Source organism: Cryptomeria japonica, chromosome 9, assembly GCF_030272615.1.
Source record: "Cryptomeria japonica chromosome 9, Sugi_1.0, whole genome shotgun sequence".
NCBI lineage: Eukaryota > Viridiplantae > Streptophyta > Pinopsida > Cupressales > Cupressaceae > Cryptomeria > Cryptomeria japonica.
In genome coordinates, this window is record NC_081413.1 from 585,336,791 (window position 1) to 585,356,101 (window position 19,311).

Here is a 19,311-nt window from a genome sequence, read left to right on the forward strand (position 1 = left end):
TTATTAAATGCAGAGAACGGGCATATTGTTGTTCACACAAGGCAAATCATAGGAGGATTTGAGTTGAGTAAATGCTTCTAATCCGTCAAATCCATATATGATGATTCGGTACAATGATTTTGCATAACAGTTTGAAGCTAATAGAGAGATTGAAGCAATATTAAACTACAAAAAAGGAAAAACTAACAACTATAGATCAATACTTCATGTGACAGAAAATTTGTATTTGACTACATCAATACTTAACAAACATTGTGTTAAAAAATAAGAAGCATTGGTTCTTTACAAATTGTAATGTCCACCATCCATCATTAGTACATGTAGATGAAAATGACATCTTTAAACATAAAAATATTGGCTACAAAATGATCATCAAAGGCGCTCCATGTACCTACAATGGTGAGCCATTTCTAACATAGTGTTAGCTGACACTTTTTCCTATTTACCATAACAAGCTGTTTTATAACATAGTGGGTAAGTACCTAAAATAGTGCTACTACTAATTTTACAAAATTATTCCTATTGTTTGCAATAGAGTCATAGAAGTGTAGTTTCAAGTGACATGGGCAAAACAGGAAATTGTAGATAAAAAACAAAACTAATTCCCAATGTATTGGAGTATGACAACCATGTTCTCTCCAATCTCCATTACTTTGATAGCGGCTGGTGCCAAGAGGAAGTTATCATTAGAGTTGAGTAGTCTGCGGAAGGGATCCAGATTCCCATTCCTCACCCCTACCCTAAACACCTCCCATGCCTCCTTGATGAAGTTCTTCCTCCTCTCCCATGCTGCCCTTTTCTGGGAAATTTCCTCATCTTCACTGTTTGACTCCTCCGATTCAAAGGAGATGTAGTTGGTGTGGTTAAAATAGATGCCGAGGGTGCTAACCCAACAGTCAAAATCCAACTCTATAATGGCATTTGCTAGGGCCTGTCCATCAGACGGGTAGACAAAGTCATCGATCCTCTATATGGTCGCTTCCTTTGAATTGAATATGTCAACCATAGGGCAAATGACAGCCTCATAAACAAACCCATCACACCAGTGTCTATTAGCACCCATGATACCATTAGCCACCCACCATATAGCATTCCAGAGCACATCGTTTGCTTGAAATAGCTAACTGCATTGGGCCTGAATCGATTCCTCTCTACACAGGCAACTGAGACCAAAATCATGCACCATCGGTTCAGATCGATACTTCTAGGCTTAAGATTGCAATGTGAAACATTCCTTATATAAAGTTTCAGACTTTCTAGAGAAGTCTAGAGACCAAAATAGGCCCGAATTCCAATCAAGGTTCATCCGAACAACATATCTTTACTATTATGAGAACTTGTCAAGTCCCTGCTCATACGTACTTTATCTAACCGACCTGATACCAATCTGCCAAAGCGCATGAAAAAACACAGATGTCTCCAGTTTGTCCTTCCACTAGGGTATGGCCTACCTCTAGCTAAAATGAAGCTCCCATGCTCGATCCGCATTCACCTACATAAAGGGTGTTCCTTATACTAAAATAGCTTGTTCCATCAAATGGAAGAGATAGGGAAATTAAGACCATGCTAAGGAGATTCATCACACCAAGTGAGGTGTTAGGAAACTATTTACCAGGGTTTCCAAATACTATCAAATGAGTCTATCTCTAAATTGTTGTTTAAATATTCTAACACTTAATTACAATCGTAATGTATAATGTTGAATCTCCAAAGTTCTTGAAATAGGTAAGTTGGACACCCATTGGTGTAGGAGCACCTAGCTTTTAACCATTATATATGCATTTTCCACATTTTGAGGTGATGATCCATATTTTAGATTAGGTGTTTGAATAATGGAATACTCAGAGCTCCACATGTGTGTTTGATAGTCATTTGAAGGATGATTGTAACCTAGGTTGTTACTTTTCTCAAATCTGGCCTATGAGCCCTTGTAAGCCTAAAATGACATAAATTTGCATTATGATCTAAAACAACTTGTAAGCTTGATTAGGCATTTATGCATGTTAGTTTAATGTTAGAAAGTCATGCTAGGAGGTTCAGTATAAGTAAAAATGCACCAAAGTCAAAAATGCACATTTGAGCAAAAGTTGTCATTGTTGCTGGACAACTTTTTGCAACTTTTTGAGAAACTTTGCAATTTTTTAGCAAATCAGTGGTTAGGAAATCGATGAAGAGTTTATTATGACCAAAATGGCATATAAAATGCTCTGAGAATGATTCTACACAGGTTGGAACATTTGTGAGAAAGTTTGAATAGATTTTGAAGACAATATCCAGATTTTACCTTGTAATTTTGTCATTTTTGTAGCAGTACTCTGTACCAAATAGATTGACCTTGCTACTGTTCTTTCATAATGGTTTAGTGTATGTTATTTTATTGCTCAAGAGGTGTTTGTAATTTCTTTTGGTGCAGGTTTGAGGTGTGTTTACAAATTTGTATTGCTCTTCACCTGAGCAAAGGTTCACGAGCAGTTTGACTAACACGCGTGTTAGTCGCGCGTTTTAAACCGTTAATTTTGTGATAAATGGCTGGGATTGACTAACATGTCACTATCATGAAAGGTTTTTTTTGGAGCTAGAATAGTCGGGCTGCGTCTATTCTAGCTCCAAAATGGACCTTTCGTACAATGTGTTAGTGACAGGTTAGTCAATCACAGCTGTTTATTGCAAAATTGACAATGTAAAACATGCAACTAATACATGTGTTAGTCAATTCGCACTACCACAACAATCTGTCCATGAATTATAAATTTTGGGTTTAATAATTTTGAGAACATTTGATAAAAATCCTTCATGTCTTATTGTCTCTAAGAAAAATCTGTTTGACTATTACCTTTTTCTCCACTTAGCCGAAAGGGTCTTTATGTTGTTGAAAAGGGGCCAATTGAGTTTTAAGTCTAGGCGGGTTTTGTCTTTTAAGTTGGATTGCTTTAATTTTCCTAAGTATAAGTATGGTTTCCTAATGTATGCATCAGGTTCTTAAAAGTCGGGTAGGTCTTTTTTGATCCAATGGCGGTCGTGATACCACAATGGGAAGTTGCACATTTAATACCCATCGCGACTCAACGACAAGCCATTAGTGGCAGGGTCGGCTAGAGATCCAACGTTGGTAGTTAAGTGATGAAGGGATATTAAAGTTTGAGCGGTAAAGATTTAATTTGACAGTTGTCGATAGACCATGATGAAGAGTTGCGAGTCCTTTTACTCTTCGCAGATCAGCGACTGAATGGTGGGCTCGGAAAGTGTGAAGAGGAAAAAGCGCTTTAAACTGTGGTCAGGTCCAAGGAAAATCAACAGTCGTCATGAGATCGTGATGGGAATATGCAAGTCCTTTTGCCCATCGTGACTCAGCGATCAACTGGGTCATCGGCGAATGTCATCCCACGCTACTCTGATACCTGATGGGCTAGACGGCAAAGATGGTATCATCAACATAACTTACTCTAATGAGGCAATACTAAAAGGTAGAAATACTAAGTCATTGGGATAACTCAAATCATCGGTGAGAGGAGGATTTGGTTACGCCGATACCCGATGTGGGAGACAAAGCCGAGCACATAAGAGGAAGATAAGGTTAACGATTTTTTTCCAACATATATATTGAAATCTTCCAATTTCTTACCAAGCCAGAATAGAAACTCAATTGTGCTATAAGAATTTAATTTTATTTGTAGTCATATATATTGAAATGCTTGAGTTTGATGTTATAGAACAATTTCATGCACATACAATTAAAAACACTTGTTTTTTTACCATATATCATGAAATGTTAACAACAATTTCAAAACAGGGAAGATAAGAGTATCAGTTGGTGTCAACAATTTTTATTTTTGTTTGGTAAAGCTATATTTTATATTAATTTTGAAAATGTTTACATTCTAAAAGATAAACCTCCACAACTAGCTGACTAGACCATCGAAGCCGGTATACATAATGGTTCATACATAACACATTCAAAAACATTTAAAAAAACAAACATAGTCCTTGCTTCAATAAAGGCTATATGTGCCATCTCGCTACTCTATGTAAATAGTGACCATGCCCTCTTCCACATCCAACACTTCCATGTTCCTAACTTGGTTCAGTTTTGTCTCCCTGTTGGAGCCTTCACCGAACTGCAGCACACGACCCTTCTTAGTTATTCCTCTTCCACAAGTTCGACCCCATCGTTTTGTGCATGTAGGAACCATTCGTTGCACAAGTGCTCTATATTCCGACGAAGGTACCCATTTTTCCATCTCCACACGTGCTTCCCAAACATCGACCATCTCAAGGTATTCCAGAATACCATACATTCCAGCCTGTGCTACACTTCTTCTGGCCTCTTTAGCGAATGTCGTGCTCCAAAGCAAGAATGGTCGCAAGGGAGGAGTAAATCCACACTCTGTCCACACTTTCAAAGCCATCCATGTCTCGTGCCAAACCTAATAAAGCTTCCATTCCGCCTAGCCATTCCTTCTTCACATACTTGTTCATGATTTCTCTGACTTTCAGAATATGTCGGAGCTCCAGACACCATGCCATAAATAGAGACACTATGTCCGCATTCATTCTGTAATTCCATCCATTGTCTACATACTCAAGTCCAAGGATCAACTTCACCGCATAAAGGAATGCAGTGTCTTCATAGATAAACAGGTTCATCAACCTATCATCACTTATTCGTCCCCAAAATGCAACCTGTGTTTTGCTTGTCTCTTAAGAAAAGTTGGCCTCCATATTTGAAATCGAGATACTTGTGATTCCAAAATGGACATGCAAATCTATCAGACTAACAACGACGTCTATAAATTATTTGAATTTTTATCAACCTATGCCTTAATTTTTTAGTGCTTTCTAATAACTAAGCTCATCTACCACATGTTCCGTGTTATTCTAGAATCTAATTTTCTGCACAATAGTCTGTGGATGTTTTTGTACACTTACACATATCCATATCATGCTATCCTACGAAGACCTTGGATTCATATGATGCACATAGCTAATAAAAATTTTCTTCGACTAATAAGGCGCGTTATGCGCTTTCACGCATGACCGCTCCAAAATGGTAGTACACAATGACTAACACGCCTGTTAGTCACACGTTTTACACCATCGAGTTTGCAATCAATGGGCAGCGATTGACTAACACAACGCTAACATGCTGTACAATAGGTGCTCCTGCTTCAAAGCGGACCTTTCGTACAACGTGTTAGCGACAGGTTAGTCAATCGCAGCCATTAATTGCAAAATCGACAGTGTAAAACGCTATACTTACCCGCGTGTTAGTAAATCCGTACTTCATTTTCGAACCATAATACACGCACGTGCGACTAACACGCGTGTTAGTCAATTCGTATTGACTTTTTGGAGCCAAAATAGACGCGTTCAGCCATAGCTCCAAAACAAACTTTTTTTGTTATTGTAGAATATTTATGTAATAAATAGTAAATTATATTAAAATAAGAAGACCAAAAAACTTGTGTAAAATTATCTACAAATTTATATGGATATTTCTACATATGGATTTGAATCATTTGAAAATAATTTGAATATTAGTGTTTTGCTATATATTTTACGTATATTGTTGTCTTAGAATGAGTGGTATTATATCTACGAGCTTGTCAACCTAATTGGGTATATTTAATTGTTAATCATGGAAGGACTAGCATGCGTGTTAGTCAATCCGTATGGTGGAGTCTGTATGGCCGCGGCTATTGCGCAACTAACACGCATGCGACTATTCTAGTAAATCCTTACTGTGGTTTTGGAGCTAGAATAGACGAGTGTACAACTCAAGAAGCATAATGAGAAAAGGTGCCCCCTTATGGATGGAAGAAGTTCCTACTTGATTATGGAAGTAAAAATTACAAATAATGGAAAGTTACACTATCGGGATAAGTAACCCCGATAAAAACACACAACAAATACTAGCTGTTGATTGGTGTATCATATACCGATAACAATGCATCGAAATCCAAGGTCGGACCTATCGGCATCACTCTCGTCGATTAAACTATAAAGTCAACGGCAGTTATATCAGAGAAGCATATACCGATAAGGCTCATCGGTATAGTGAACATAAGTGGCAAAAACATAAAATTATCTTGTCGATAACCGATGAGGCTATCGGTAAGACTTATACCGAAAAGCACAATAGTGAAAATGTCGCCAAATGTGAAGGTTGTAGAAAAAAGAAAGTCCAAATAGCTTCGCCTAGACATGACAGACCAAATAGACATGGGCAACCTAACACCAATTCTAACCCTAATGCGGCGGACATGTCTATTCTAGCTCCAAAATGGTAGTACAACGAGACTAACACGCGTGTTTGTCGCACATTTTACCACGGATTTTTGGAGCCAGCAAACATGCATCCCGCATGATATCTAACCCTAACGCGAATAATTTCCCACTAAAGCAAAACAAGAATAATTTCCCACTAAAGCAAAACAAGAAAATTTTCCCACTACATATAAAGGAAAACAAGAAAATTTTCCCACTGCATATAAAGAAAAATAAAAAACAAAAAACAAAGAATTGAAACCCAGAATATACAAACAGAAAAAAAATGACTTGTCCACATACCTGACAACCTTAAAAATTGAAGCATCCTTCAACAATGCAGGCTACCCTTTAATTATAACTCGTTGCCTCCTTCAAGCCCTTCATTCCCTTCAACAATAGTAGAAGACTTCAACAATGAGGATGCCCAACAATGAGGACACTTGCTTTAATCGCGCATTAGTCCCATTAGTTCTCATTTTTTCCACATGAGGCAGAAAATGGCACGAGGTATCTTGAAACGGAGGTACAGGGACATGTAGTACAGTTTACCTAACACGTGTGTTAGTGGCGCATTGTACATCATCAATTTTTCAATGAACGGCTGCGATTGCATTAGTCCCATTAGTCCTCTTTTTTTCCACATGAGGCAGAAAATGGCACGAGGTATTTTGAAAATGGAGGTATAGGGACGTGTAGTACGGTTTGCCTAACATGCGTGTTAGTGGTACGTTGTACATCGTTGATTTTTCAATGAACGGCTGCGATTGACTAAGGACTAAGCCACCTGTCACTAACATGTACGAGAGGTTTTGTCCATTTTGGAGGGAGCCTGCGCATTTTGGAAGCCCGCGCCCTCTTTTTGCCGCCGTTTTGCCGTCCGAACGTGGTCATCTACAGTTGCTACCAATTGTTTGTTTTTCATGGCTTTTAATGTGTGTGTTATGCACAACACACCGCTGCAAGCCACGGCCCAGGATCAGCCGTCCTCTGGCATGTCCATGTAGTTTCGTGTGGGTCCCTACGTTTTAAACTAGCGAGTCTAGGACAAGTCCACGTCATTTTCTGTGGGTCCGGCGACTGCGCCAAATTGGCATGGTATACATGTCTTGAACATGTATGTTGATGCATGTCGTTGGTATGACAGGTCACTTTTGGAGCCAGAATAGACGCGTCCTTATTTTTGCTCTTAATAGTCATTTCACTGCACAGTTTTTTAGGACATTCAAAGTAAATATACAGAAATTCTAAAAGTTGAGGTTCTAAATACTTTCTTTGAGGAGGAATAAATTGAAAGGATAGCACATTACTTGATCAAATTTCACAGCAGAAAAAACTTGATCAGCAATAATTTTTAGTCGCTCTTAATTTGCTTCTAAATTTAATTGATTGATTCTTTAATGATCTTTGTTTTGTTCTCATATTTAAATCCCATAAACTATCTAATCTCATAGACTTCAATAAATATCTTCATTCAAAAAAGATCATTAATTATTTAGCCATTAAAACATATAGAATTTAATAGAATACCCCAAAACCCTTTCTTTCCCTCCTCACACACCAAACCCTGCAACTGTAAGGGTGCCCAGGCAACGGAGCAGACCTTACACAACCATAAACACACATTATTGTACACCATTCCTTCATAGTTATGACTGCCATTCTTTTAAAGCCTGTCATTCAATTGCAAGGACAATGCAATTGAATGGAGAAAAATGTTATCATATGATTAACTGCAAACAAACTAAATTTAGAAGCACAATTGTAATAAGTTGCAGTTGCAGAAGTATAATATTTATTTTTCTGTTTTTGAATTAGATCATGTTTCAATTTTTATTCGACGTGTTGGTATAAGAAAATTAACATAAAATCTACACAATCTAAATAATCTAGAATGTGATACTATTTTTTATTATTAACATAGGCTATTATGCACTTTACTATTTACTGCCATTGTAAAGCTCTTCTAAACAGTATAATTATATACATAAATCTTGTAAAAAACATTTTATTCTTTTACAAAATGTATCTCCTATTTTATGATAACTCTTAACTATCTCTATATGGAAAACAATGGAAATTGGGTTGTTTGCACTCTAGAGAAGTTTCCAAAACGTGCATCTTCTATTTTATAATAATCTTTAACTATTTATATATGTGAAACAATGAAGATAGGTTTTTTTGTACTGAGAAAACTTTGCAAATGTGAATCTCATATTTTATAATGACCCTTAATTATTTATATATATATGAAACAATGGAAATAAGATTGTTTGCATTTAATGTGAATTGGAGAATGTGGATCTCATAGCCCTCTAAAAGTTCTCAAATTGAATTCAAGAATGTGGATTGCTGAACTTCTTGATTGTTTTTGGTTCTTAAATGACATTGTTACATCCATATCATTTTGGTCAATGCTGTAATTGTCATATATCTATATTGTTTGGTGAAGTGTGTTTGTGTTCTGCTATATCTCTACCATTCTTGGTCAATTACAATAATACGTGTAACTTATGTTTGTGGTCTGCTATATCTCTACCATCTTGGTTAATTACTCCATTGACTTTTGCATTTCCAGTTGTATTTTACTGGTTTCCCATGCAACATGCTATATTGTAATGTTAGATTTTTATTATTATTGATAAGGTCTTCATTCATTTTGTTTCAATTATTGAATATTGAACAGTAGAAAATTACAGTAACTTACGTTTGTGGTCTGCTATATCTCTATCATCTTGCTCAATTACAGTGACTTATATTTGTGGTCTGTTACTCCATTGGCTTTTGCTTTGCCACTTGTGTTTTACTGGTTTCCTATGCAACGTGCTAAATTGTAATGTCAGATTTCTATTATTATTGATAAGGTCTTCATTCATTTTATTTCAAATATTGAATATTGAACAGTCAAAAATTCAACTTGCAAGCCTAAATCTTATCATAGACGGCTCTCCATTCAAGTCCTATATATCATTCTCTGACCAATGACTTAGAGAAGATTGCATTCTATGACCAAAGTATCGAATTAGCTTGGCCAAGAAAAAACTAAATTATATTCCAGAGAGAGTAGAGAAAAGATGAAATCAAGTATTATTCTACTCAGTCTACTGGTGCTTGCATTCACCAGTCATTCTGCTGCTGCTAAAAAACATCCTCTGGATTCTCTGGATTCTCTGTCAGCCTCTGAAATCAACCATGTTCGTAAACTAGTCCTTAAGTCTAAGCTAGGTCTCCACAAGAACATAAGCTTCCAATATGTGGCACTGGAAGCACCAGAGAAGGAGACTGTGTATGAATGGAAATATGGGTCATCTTCCCTACCTCCTAGAAAAGCTACTGTGATTGCAAGAATCCCAGGAGAAACCCACCAGATTCTTGTAGATATCACATCAAAAGAAGTTGTCTATGATGAAGTCTATCATGGATTCGGGTACCCCATATTCACATCAGAGGAGCAAGTTAAAGCCTATGAGTTGCCCATGGAGTATCCTCCATTCATAAAGTCCATAAGAACCAGAGGCCTAGATATGAAATCAGTTGTTTGCAACACTTTTTCTGTAGGATGGTTTGGGGAAAAGAAGCAAGGCAAGAGAGTAATCAATGTCCTGTGTTTTTATACCAATGGAACTGTTAATATATATGCCAGGCCCATTGAAGGTATTACAGTAGTTGTAGATTTAGATCAAATGAAAATAACTGGGTATATAGATAGGACAAAAGTCCCAGTGCCAAAGGCCCAAGGAACAGATTACAGAGAATCAACTCAGAAGCCTCCATTTGGGCCCAAAACAAACCCGATTTCAATTGAGCAGCCTGAGGGGCCGAGCTTTAAAGTCCATGGTCATATGGTGGAGTGGGCTAATTGGAAATTCCATGTTGGGTTTGATTTGAAAGCAGGGCCTGTTATTTCTACAGCAGATGTTTATGACCCAGAGAAGAGAAGATTCAGGAGTGTCATGTACAGGGCTTTTATTTCAGAGCTGTTTGTTCCTTACATGGATCCTTCTGAGGAATGGTACTATAAAACTTATTTTGATAATGGGGAATTTGGTCTCGGGCTAAGCTCAGTTTCTTTGCAGCCATTGAATGATTGTCCAAGACATGCACATTACATGGATGCAATCTACGCAGGAGCTAATGGAAAACCAGTTGTGAAGGAGAATGTTTTCTGCATATTTGAAAGATATGCTGGAGATGTTTCATGGAGGCATACAGAAACAGGGATTCCAGACTTAGTGGTAAGTTTTCTATATATTGATAATTTTATTCAGTTTATTAGTAGTTTCTTACGTGCTTGCCTTTCTATTATGCTTGTAAACATAGCTTAGACAATAACCTATCTAATCTATCCCCGCATATCAAAATTTCACACATGTTACAATAAATGAGCTCAACTTTGTATTAGGGTTACTCTCACCATCATACATTGAGAAATAGGGTGCCATGAAGCTCATAGGTAGTGGATGTGTAACAATCTCATGAGCCAATGGTGTATGCATAACCTCAAATTCATCACTATCTTTCTCATTAGGTCTTACACTCACTTTCTTTTGTACTTATTTATCTTATTTATCTTTCTCATTAGGAAGGAAGGTAGGGTAACAAATGAAAGTCAATGACCAATATAAGTATCAGTGTGGGAGGTATGAGGTACGCAAGAGATAATGAGTTAGGAACACGATATTGAGAAAGTATAAAGGAAGGATTCTTTACTTCTTGCTAGTCATCAAGGATTAATGGATTAGTGGTATTTAAAAAAAAATGAGGTTATCAAATTACTAGTCTCAAGAGGCAAGTACTTCTAGGTCAATCCCATAGAGAGATTGAATTTATGGTTGTGTTGAAGATTGGCTAGCAACAAGAAAGTGTTCAAATGTTGTATATAATGTTCCTTTAATGTACTCATTAAACGGTTCCTCTAATAAATGTTGTTTAATTCTTTAAGAAGATGAATGATTAGATGATGTGTACTAATAGGCAAATGAATACATACCACAACATAGCAATAAACACAAAATATTTATAAAGTGGGTTCATAGTAAGAATAAAATGAGAGGTGTTGAGAAATTTCATTTTTTTTTGTTGTCTATTTCATGAGTTATTTAGGTAGGTGTCAGATGGTTCTTATGCCCATAGGATTGACATAGCGCAAGAGGAAGAGAACAATAGGAATCAGGTGGGGAATGAGTATTATGATGTTTTATAATCATAAAAGTGGTATAAAATATGTTATAATTTAAATTAAATATTGAGAAATGAAATAACACATAAGATTGGAGATAATTTAGGACAATTCATAAGAATAAGTCAACCTATATTAAATCAATATTTTAGTTTTAGTTTTAAATCTAATAAATTATTTTAGTATTTTAGATTATTAGATGTTATTGGTACTTTGACATGTTCTAGTTTTCAATTAATTAACATAGAATAAGCTAATTAAAATAAAAATTAATTCTTTAAAATCGATTAAAAATTCCTTTTTTTTTCAAGAGTTTGATTGAGATCATTTTTGTTTGAAAATAAGAACTTTTTATTGATCTACATGTTCCTTAAAATCTAGTTCATAGACTGTTGTTTTGATATGTTTATATTACAATGAAAATCGCAATTTCAATGTAGGTATTATCCAATAAATGATCCATATATAGATCAAATCATTTCATTTCTTATGATCATGTGTCTCCATTTGTTTTAATAAACTTCCAACTTGATAGTATATAGTGTTCCCATTTATTTTAACAAACAACTCAATTGTCTATAGTTTTCTTTTTTTTAACATTTTTATTATATCATAGGTACTAATATTGTTGGTTGATTTATAGGTAACAGAAGTAAGACCAGAAGTATCATTAGTGGTGAGAATGGTTGCCACAGTGGGAAATTATGATTACATTCTTGACTGGGAATTCAAGAAAAATGGAGCGATTCGTGGCAATGTAAGTTACCAACACTAATCCATCCTTATCACTTTAGGAATAACTTGTGTTTCATGTGGGTTTGCAATTATTGGATCAAAGATTAGACTTTTGTGCTGATTTTTTACTAGGATGTCCAAGTGGATAATTTTATTGTCATATAATACAAGTGCATTAAAAATATGTCATTGCTTCACCTTAACTAATAATGCATATATTTTTTTCCCAGTTCGTATTTTAACATAAAAATAAAATATAGGTGGGACTCTCAGGAATCCTCGAGTATAAAGCCACAAGCTACACACACCTTGACCAAATTCAAAAAAAAAATGAAGATATATATGGAAATTTACTAGCAGAGAACACAATTGGCACATTCCATGATCATTTTCTCACATTCTATTTGGATATGGATGTGGATGGCATTGAAAATTCATTTGTGAAAGCCATGATAAAGAGGAAGGATGTCACAAATGGTAAATCTCCAAGAAAGAGTTATTGGACAGTTGAAAAAATGGTTGCCAAGACAGAAGATGATGCTAAAATCCAATTTGATTTGAAAAAACCAGCAGATCTACTAGTTATCAATCCCAACAAAAAGAGTAAAGTTGGTCAAGATATTGCATACAGATTGGCTACCGGATCAATTGCAAAAAGTCTTCTATCACTAGATGACTATCCACAAATACGAGCAACTTTTACCAATAACCAGGTGAAGTAGATTATGACATGAGAAAATTCCACCTAATTTTCTATGACTATTGTTATACAATATTTGTATTTAATGTATAAAATTGTTCTTTTCAATTATATTTTTAATTTTTATTTTAATGCCTTTTTATTTGTTTAAGTGGGTGATCTCATTTGATCTAACTACTATGTATAGGTGTGGGTTAGTCGATATAATCGTACTGAGCAATGGGCTGGTGGAGATTACATGGATCAAAGTCATGGAGATGACACATTAGCAGTGTGGACAAACAAGTGAGTACCAAATTAATAATAGTGTTATAATATTTTATTCTTATCAAATCAATTAAATAAATTGTAGGATCAATCTATAATATTATTAGATTTGATGTTTTGATCTAGACTACTATTTATCTATTAGTATGAAAATAATTGATTTCAATACTTATGTTATTTTGTAACTTTGAATTCTTTAACACATATGTTTAATGTTGGATGCGATTGTTATTTTTATAGGAATCGAGATATTGAGAACAAGGACATAGTGTTGTGGTATACTATGGGTATCCACCATATTCCATATCAAGAGGATTTTCCAATGATGCCAACACTATCAGAAGGATTTGAGTTAAAGCCAACAAATTTCTTTGAAAGAAACCCAATTTTAAAATTAGAATCTATGAATGCATCATCATTGCCCAAATGTAAAAAGGCTAGTTAGTGCATGTAGTCCTTAAGATGCATAAATAAGATGGACTTGGGGATGAACCTTTTTCTTGAATAATATCTTTAATAGATGGATTACTATTTATTATATTATTTGAATTCTTAAGAAAATATACAATTAAAAATCAACATTTATAAATTCTAATGGAGTGTTCAAGTGACTACTCTAGAGTATAAAACTAGAAGTATGAAAGTATATAAAAGTGCAATTGTACAACTAATAAATATTCACATACAATGATTGAATGATTATTTGAGGGCTATGTCCTGGCACAAGTCTCAAGATACAACAAACTAAATAATTATGCATATGAAGTTAATCAATTATTATGTGGGAAAAATTATTATATCAAAGTGATTCCTTGCAAATGTACCATTCATAATAGCATTAATAGCATTAATAATTAGACATTGTTGGAAAGAATTATAAGAGAAAATGATGTTGTATGTAAGAGAACTACTTAAAAATAAAAGTAACTATGAATAGAAATGCATCATAATTTTTAAAAGTACTTCATGCAAATACATCATAGAGCTATTAAGATCATCCACTCAAATCAAGAAACTTTAGTTAAATTCAAGATATTACCCATACATCACATGATACAATTGTAACATTCTTGTTTAAATGATGACCCATATCTCTCATATGAAAGACGACCCATGATTAAATTTGGTTCTAATAAAAAGTTTGTTTCATTTGTAACTCCCTTAAATATTGAATTCTTCCTCAAAATAATAATACTTTCATCAAACAATCAAGTAGAATAATTCATATGTTTAATCTATTTATATTAATAGCTAAAAATTAAAGTAAACATGTGTCCTGTACAAGTCACAACAAAGTGTTTACATCATATTGTACTACTATTGAATACATTTAATAGATTGAATAAGAGAAACTGGACAATTTGTTTTCCACACATGTTGAGAACATATTAACACATTTTTTAATTGGCTAAGTATATATTTCCTAACAACTATTTTGATAACAACCCTTCTTGATGTCATTATTTATGTCGTAATCGATTATAGCTTAGCTTAAAAAATGTTGGGATTAAGGTGCATCAATCTTAGAGTCCTAATTTGTTTAATTAATTGTTGCATATATTGTTATATCCTATGTTTCTAACTTGCTAATGTCATCTCATCTTTGTGAGACCTTTTGGTCAGGTGGCATCCCACATGGAATGTGAGTGCATGATATGGATTGGACTATTTTCTAAGAATTTTGTGCACACTTTGGAGTTCCTATTTTTTTAGGGAAGTAGTGTCATAAGATGCTATGTTGGGACTATGAAAAGTTTCTATTATGACTATGATAGTTATTCGTTTAGTGGAAGATTCACGAGGAGTAAATATTTTAGTAGCTATCATTTATCATGTGTGATGGTGAAAAATGGGATCAGGTGGTTTAGGACCTAACCCCACTTTCCTCCACATATTGGAATACAGAAGATCCTAAGGAAGTGATTCAATTTGACTAATTATTGTGAAAGCGAGTCAAAGAATAATTTTAGGGTTCCTATTCCTTCACTACTATGAAACGGAACTAAGCTAAATGTGCAATAATGATGAACTAAGCTAGAGAGATGAATGAAAGTGATGATATAAACTAAAATAACAACTAAATACAGAACTAAAACTAAGGTACAAACTACAAAACTAGAAATGAAACTCAAATGTGCACCTCATATCAGAAACTAAGTTGGAATGAGTGGGACCAGAGCACCCTGTTACCAAACTGCATTGTACTTTTGGAAACTGCAAAAACTAAGAGCTTAGAACACCGAACTGCCAGAAGAAACTTGCAAACTCAAAGGACTAGGGTGTTGGGCACCTTGGTCTCAACAAACTAAGGTTTTTTTCTATCTCTAGGTCTGCACCAGAGAATTCTATCTTCCTGAAAGTCCACGGCTCCATTGGAATCTTGCAAATGTGCCTGCAAGTTGGAAAATTGTGTATGCATGGCTATATAGGGTTTTGGCTTAGTAAAACCCCTTGTTTTGATGAAATTTCTACCTCCACAAATAGCCAATAGTATATTGAAATGTGTGTGTGCTAGAATCTTATGTTCTTACGAGATCCTAAATGAGCTAAAATGTAAGAATTAGAGTTCTATCCTACGTTATGAGCATAAAACCCTAAGTGAATGTAAATTGAATGTAAATGCTTAAAATCACAAATACAATAAGGGATCTAAAGCATGAATATAAATTTGAAAAAAATAGTGAAACTCACATAGAGATATGAAAATAACATGAAACCATACCAAACCGTAAGGGAGAGGTACAAGCAAACCAACAGTTGGTGATATCCTATTATTCTTCAATATCTCCAAAGCTTCAATCGATGATGAGAATGGTTGATGAAGACTTCATAGATGCTTGAATTTCTAGTTGAAGACTCCACATAACCTATACTTTTACTTCATAAGAGGCTCCTTCAATTTATTGTAAATGGATCCCTAAAATGAGGAAAGGAAAGGCTATATATATGAAACCCTAACTTTGTTTTTGATCATAGGCCGACCTAGAAATGATATAATTTCACAACAAGTCAAATTTAAACATTATAATATCGCCAAAACATGATCCCGAAATTCAAGGAGAAAAAGTTAGGACCGTGGTGGTATACCCACCACCATGGTCAGACTAACATTTTTCCAAATTTTTAGGGATGCAAGGTGTAGACACCTAAACTTAAATAAATCAATATTTAATCAATTTAAGCTTGTCAACATATTTAATTGATTTAATTGTGTTATCCTTATTCTTCTCAGTGTTAATTAATTCTAATTTAATTAATCCTGTCACTATTGTCCAATAATTAATTTATCAAATAAAATAATTATTTCCCTATTCTTCTAAAGTCCCTCCAATAATTATTTCCTCTAAACCCACTCAATTAATTAACTTTAATTAATTCACCTAGTCATGTGATTCCTACAAATCACTTCTGTTAATCCCCACTTAGCGTAATTAATTCTTCTAGAATCTCTCATAATCCCACTTATCATTATTCTCCAATTTTAAATTCCCCCACTCATGTCACATCAATCTTGAACCTCTCAAAGAAATTCAATTTTCTTTGAATCCCCCTATGCATCTTCATTTTGAAATTCAAATCTTTTTCCCCCTTTTCCCAAGGAATTTTATATTCCTTTTTATTTCTCCAATGCATCATTGATCCATGTCCACTATCTTGAATCAATCGTAGCCTTTCATAAGAAAATCAATCTTGGCCCTCCATTGGCGGCCTCCAATCTATAAAATGGAGCATCTTTCCTTCTCAAGGGGAGTCTTCCATTCTTCTATCCTTATGTTGTCAACTTCTCCTCCTATCATATTTCTTCATAATCCTCTATCAAATCCATCTACCCATCATCCAAATCGAAATCCTCAATCCATCAATCTTGTTGAGCACTTGAGAGCAATCTACATCCACAACAAGAAAACGAGAACATCAAGTGGAGAAATCAAAGGGGCCCCTTCACTTCATCAAGCTCAATCTGAGGAACAAGTGGAAGCTCGTGAAAGTATAATGGTGTTTTGGTTAAGTTTATTTGAATGTTTGTCTTTATTTGTGTTTTAACTAACCATTTACCATTGTGCTATCTTTCCCTTGGTTTATTTTGGCATGCCCAGTGGGACCCATGTCCCTAAATTTAACGTTTTTTACCAAGTTTTTGCAAGTTTTCAGTCACAAGTGTCGAAATAGTGCGAGTGAAATGGGTTCAACATGGGTGACAGGGCCTTTGACGAGTGCGCACATGCTTCAATGCATCTGATTCAATTTTTTTTTTTTTCTAATCCACCTTTTCTGGAGGTTTGCCAACCAACACAATCACTGCGGGAACAATGTGTCCACCTGCAACGTTTCTCCATTAACTTTCTTGTCCTTATTTCTATTCATTCTATTTTTTGTCTTGTAATAAGTCATATAAAAACACATAAAAGGCTAAATAATTTTTTTAAAAATAAAATTAGTTAAATCTCTTTATCTAGCCTTTGTTTTTTTAGAAGCCGTGCTTTAGCGTGAGCACTCCGGGAATATCCCGCTCATTTTCAAAATTTCAATTTTCAAATTTTTGTTTAACTGCTAACCTGCCTTTTTGTTTGGCATGAGTGCACGTGCTTTAGCGCGACTGCCATCCGACTAGCGCAACCGACTGCAAGTATAATCTGTGCTTTTCAGGAATTTTTCTCATTTTATGTATTTTCCAATTTTTTTGGCTTTCTGCCCCCTACAGCGCATACACAAGCATTTTAGTGCTTGCGTAGGTGCTTCAACGCGGGTGTCTGTAGAACAACGCAAGCGTTGTTTCTATGGATTTTTGTCTATTGACCAGTTTTTTGAGTTTTGCAGGTCCTATCCGAGTAGCCCAAGACATATTTTGAGACTACGAATCTATTGTTTTGCAGGTTGCCTAAGGAGATACAAACAAACATTATGTCCTATTAATCATTTTCTTAGGCGCTTAAATTTTATTGGGTAAAACGAGCAATTTTCTTTATGTGTTTGAGGAAAGTGTAGAGGTAGGAGAGTATGCTCTTGTCTATATAGACAATCAGAAATCCAGACCCTTGAAGCTTTTCTTGTTTGTTTGTATTCTTTTACCCTTAGCAGGCTTGCCCTCTCGATTTGGTGAGAGGGGAATGACCCAAGTGAGTACAACTAAAACCCAAGCATTCTAACTCACTAGAATAAATAGGTCTTTTGAGATGAAAATCTCAGAGGACGAAGCTATTTAATTTTACACTCATATAGAGCACTTTGTAGGGCCCCTTGAGGTTTAAATAATGCTTGCGTGACTACCATTGTGCTTGGTACTTTGTAAGGCTATAGGCCTTAATCATGCTTGCACAACTACAAGGGGTAGTCTTCAAATGAAAATCCTTACTAAGAGCCCTAGGAATAGAAGCCACCCGGTTCACCTCCGAAAGGTCGATAATCTTTGTGCAAGGGAGATAGTAACTCCCCTAAGGGACTTGCCATATCGTGCCCCCATTAGCGTTTGGAGTTGGCTAATACGACATTGAGAATTCATTGTGTGAGATTCATCGACCGTATTCTGATTAGCTATTGGGTTTGTACCCGAGTCAGCAAGTAAAGGTTTTCCTCCTCATCCAACTTCCTAGGATAACACATTGTGTGGTCAATGTGTGTTAATTACTTGATATATCTTGCCAAGTCCATCCTTCCTCCAACCAATCAATCCTCCCTCTTTCTAAATTCCATCTTGTCATGATCAAATCCCTAATCCATTTCTATCTATCCAAGCAATTCTCCAATCCCCAATCCACTTTCATCCATCCAAACAATCACCCTTCCTTAACCAACATTTTTGTCCAAATCACTCATCCAACTTTGGGTAGCCTTCCCCTTTCTTCTTCCTATTATCTATCCATTCTTTCTAATCCGGTTATCCAATCCTTTAATACAATCCAATCCAATCCAATCCAATCAAATCAAGTCCAAATCCAAGGACCAATCCAAACAAACTAGGTCCTAATCCAAGGACCAATCCAATCAAATCAAGTCCAATCCAAATCAAATCGAATACAATCAATCCTCAATCCAATCCATCATGATTCGAAGCCAAGTTCTAATCCTCATCTCGATTTAACATCATCTTCATCACCTTTCTCCTTCAAAACATATTCATCCAATTCAAATCTAGTCCTTCATTCTCAACATGGCTACCCAAGATTTC

The 19,311-nt window shown here is 35.2% G+C and overlaps 1 protein-coding gene across 1 annotated transcript; it reads left to right on the forward strand.

The window, feature by feature from the left end:
• Positions 1-9,338: 9,338 nt before the first annotated feature.
• Positions 9,339-13,590, forward strand: LOC131053114 (primary amine oxidase). The gene is made up of 5 exons (XM_057987718.2): positions 9,339-10,499; positions 12,087-12,200; positions 12,439-12,891; positions 13,066-13,163; positions 13,386-13,590. Exons 1-5 carry the CDS (start codon positions 9,339-9,341, stop codon positions 13,588-13,590), a joined length of 2,031 nt encoding a protein of 676 aa, XP_057843701.2.
• The last annotated feature ends 5,721 nt before the right edge of the window (positions 13,591-19,311 follow it).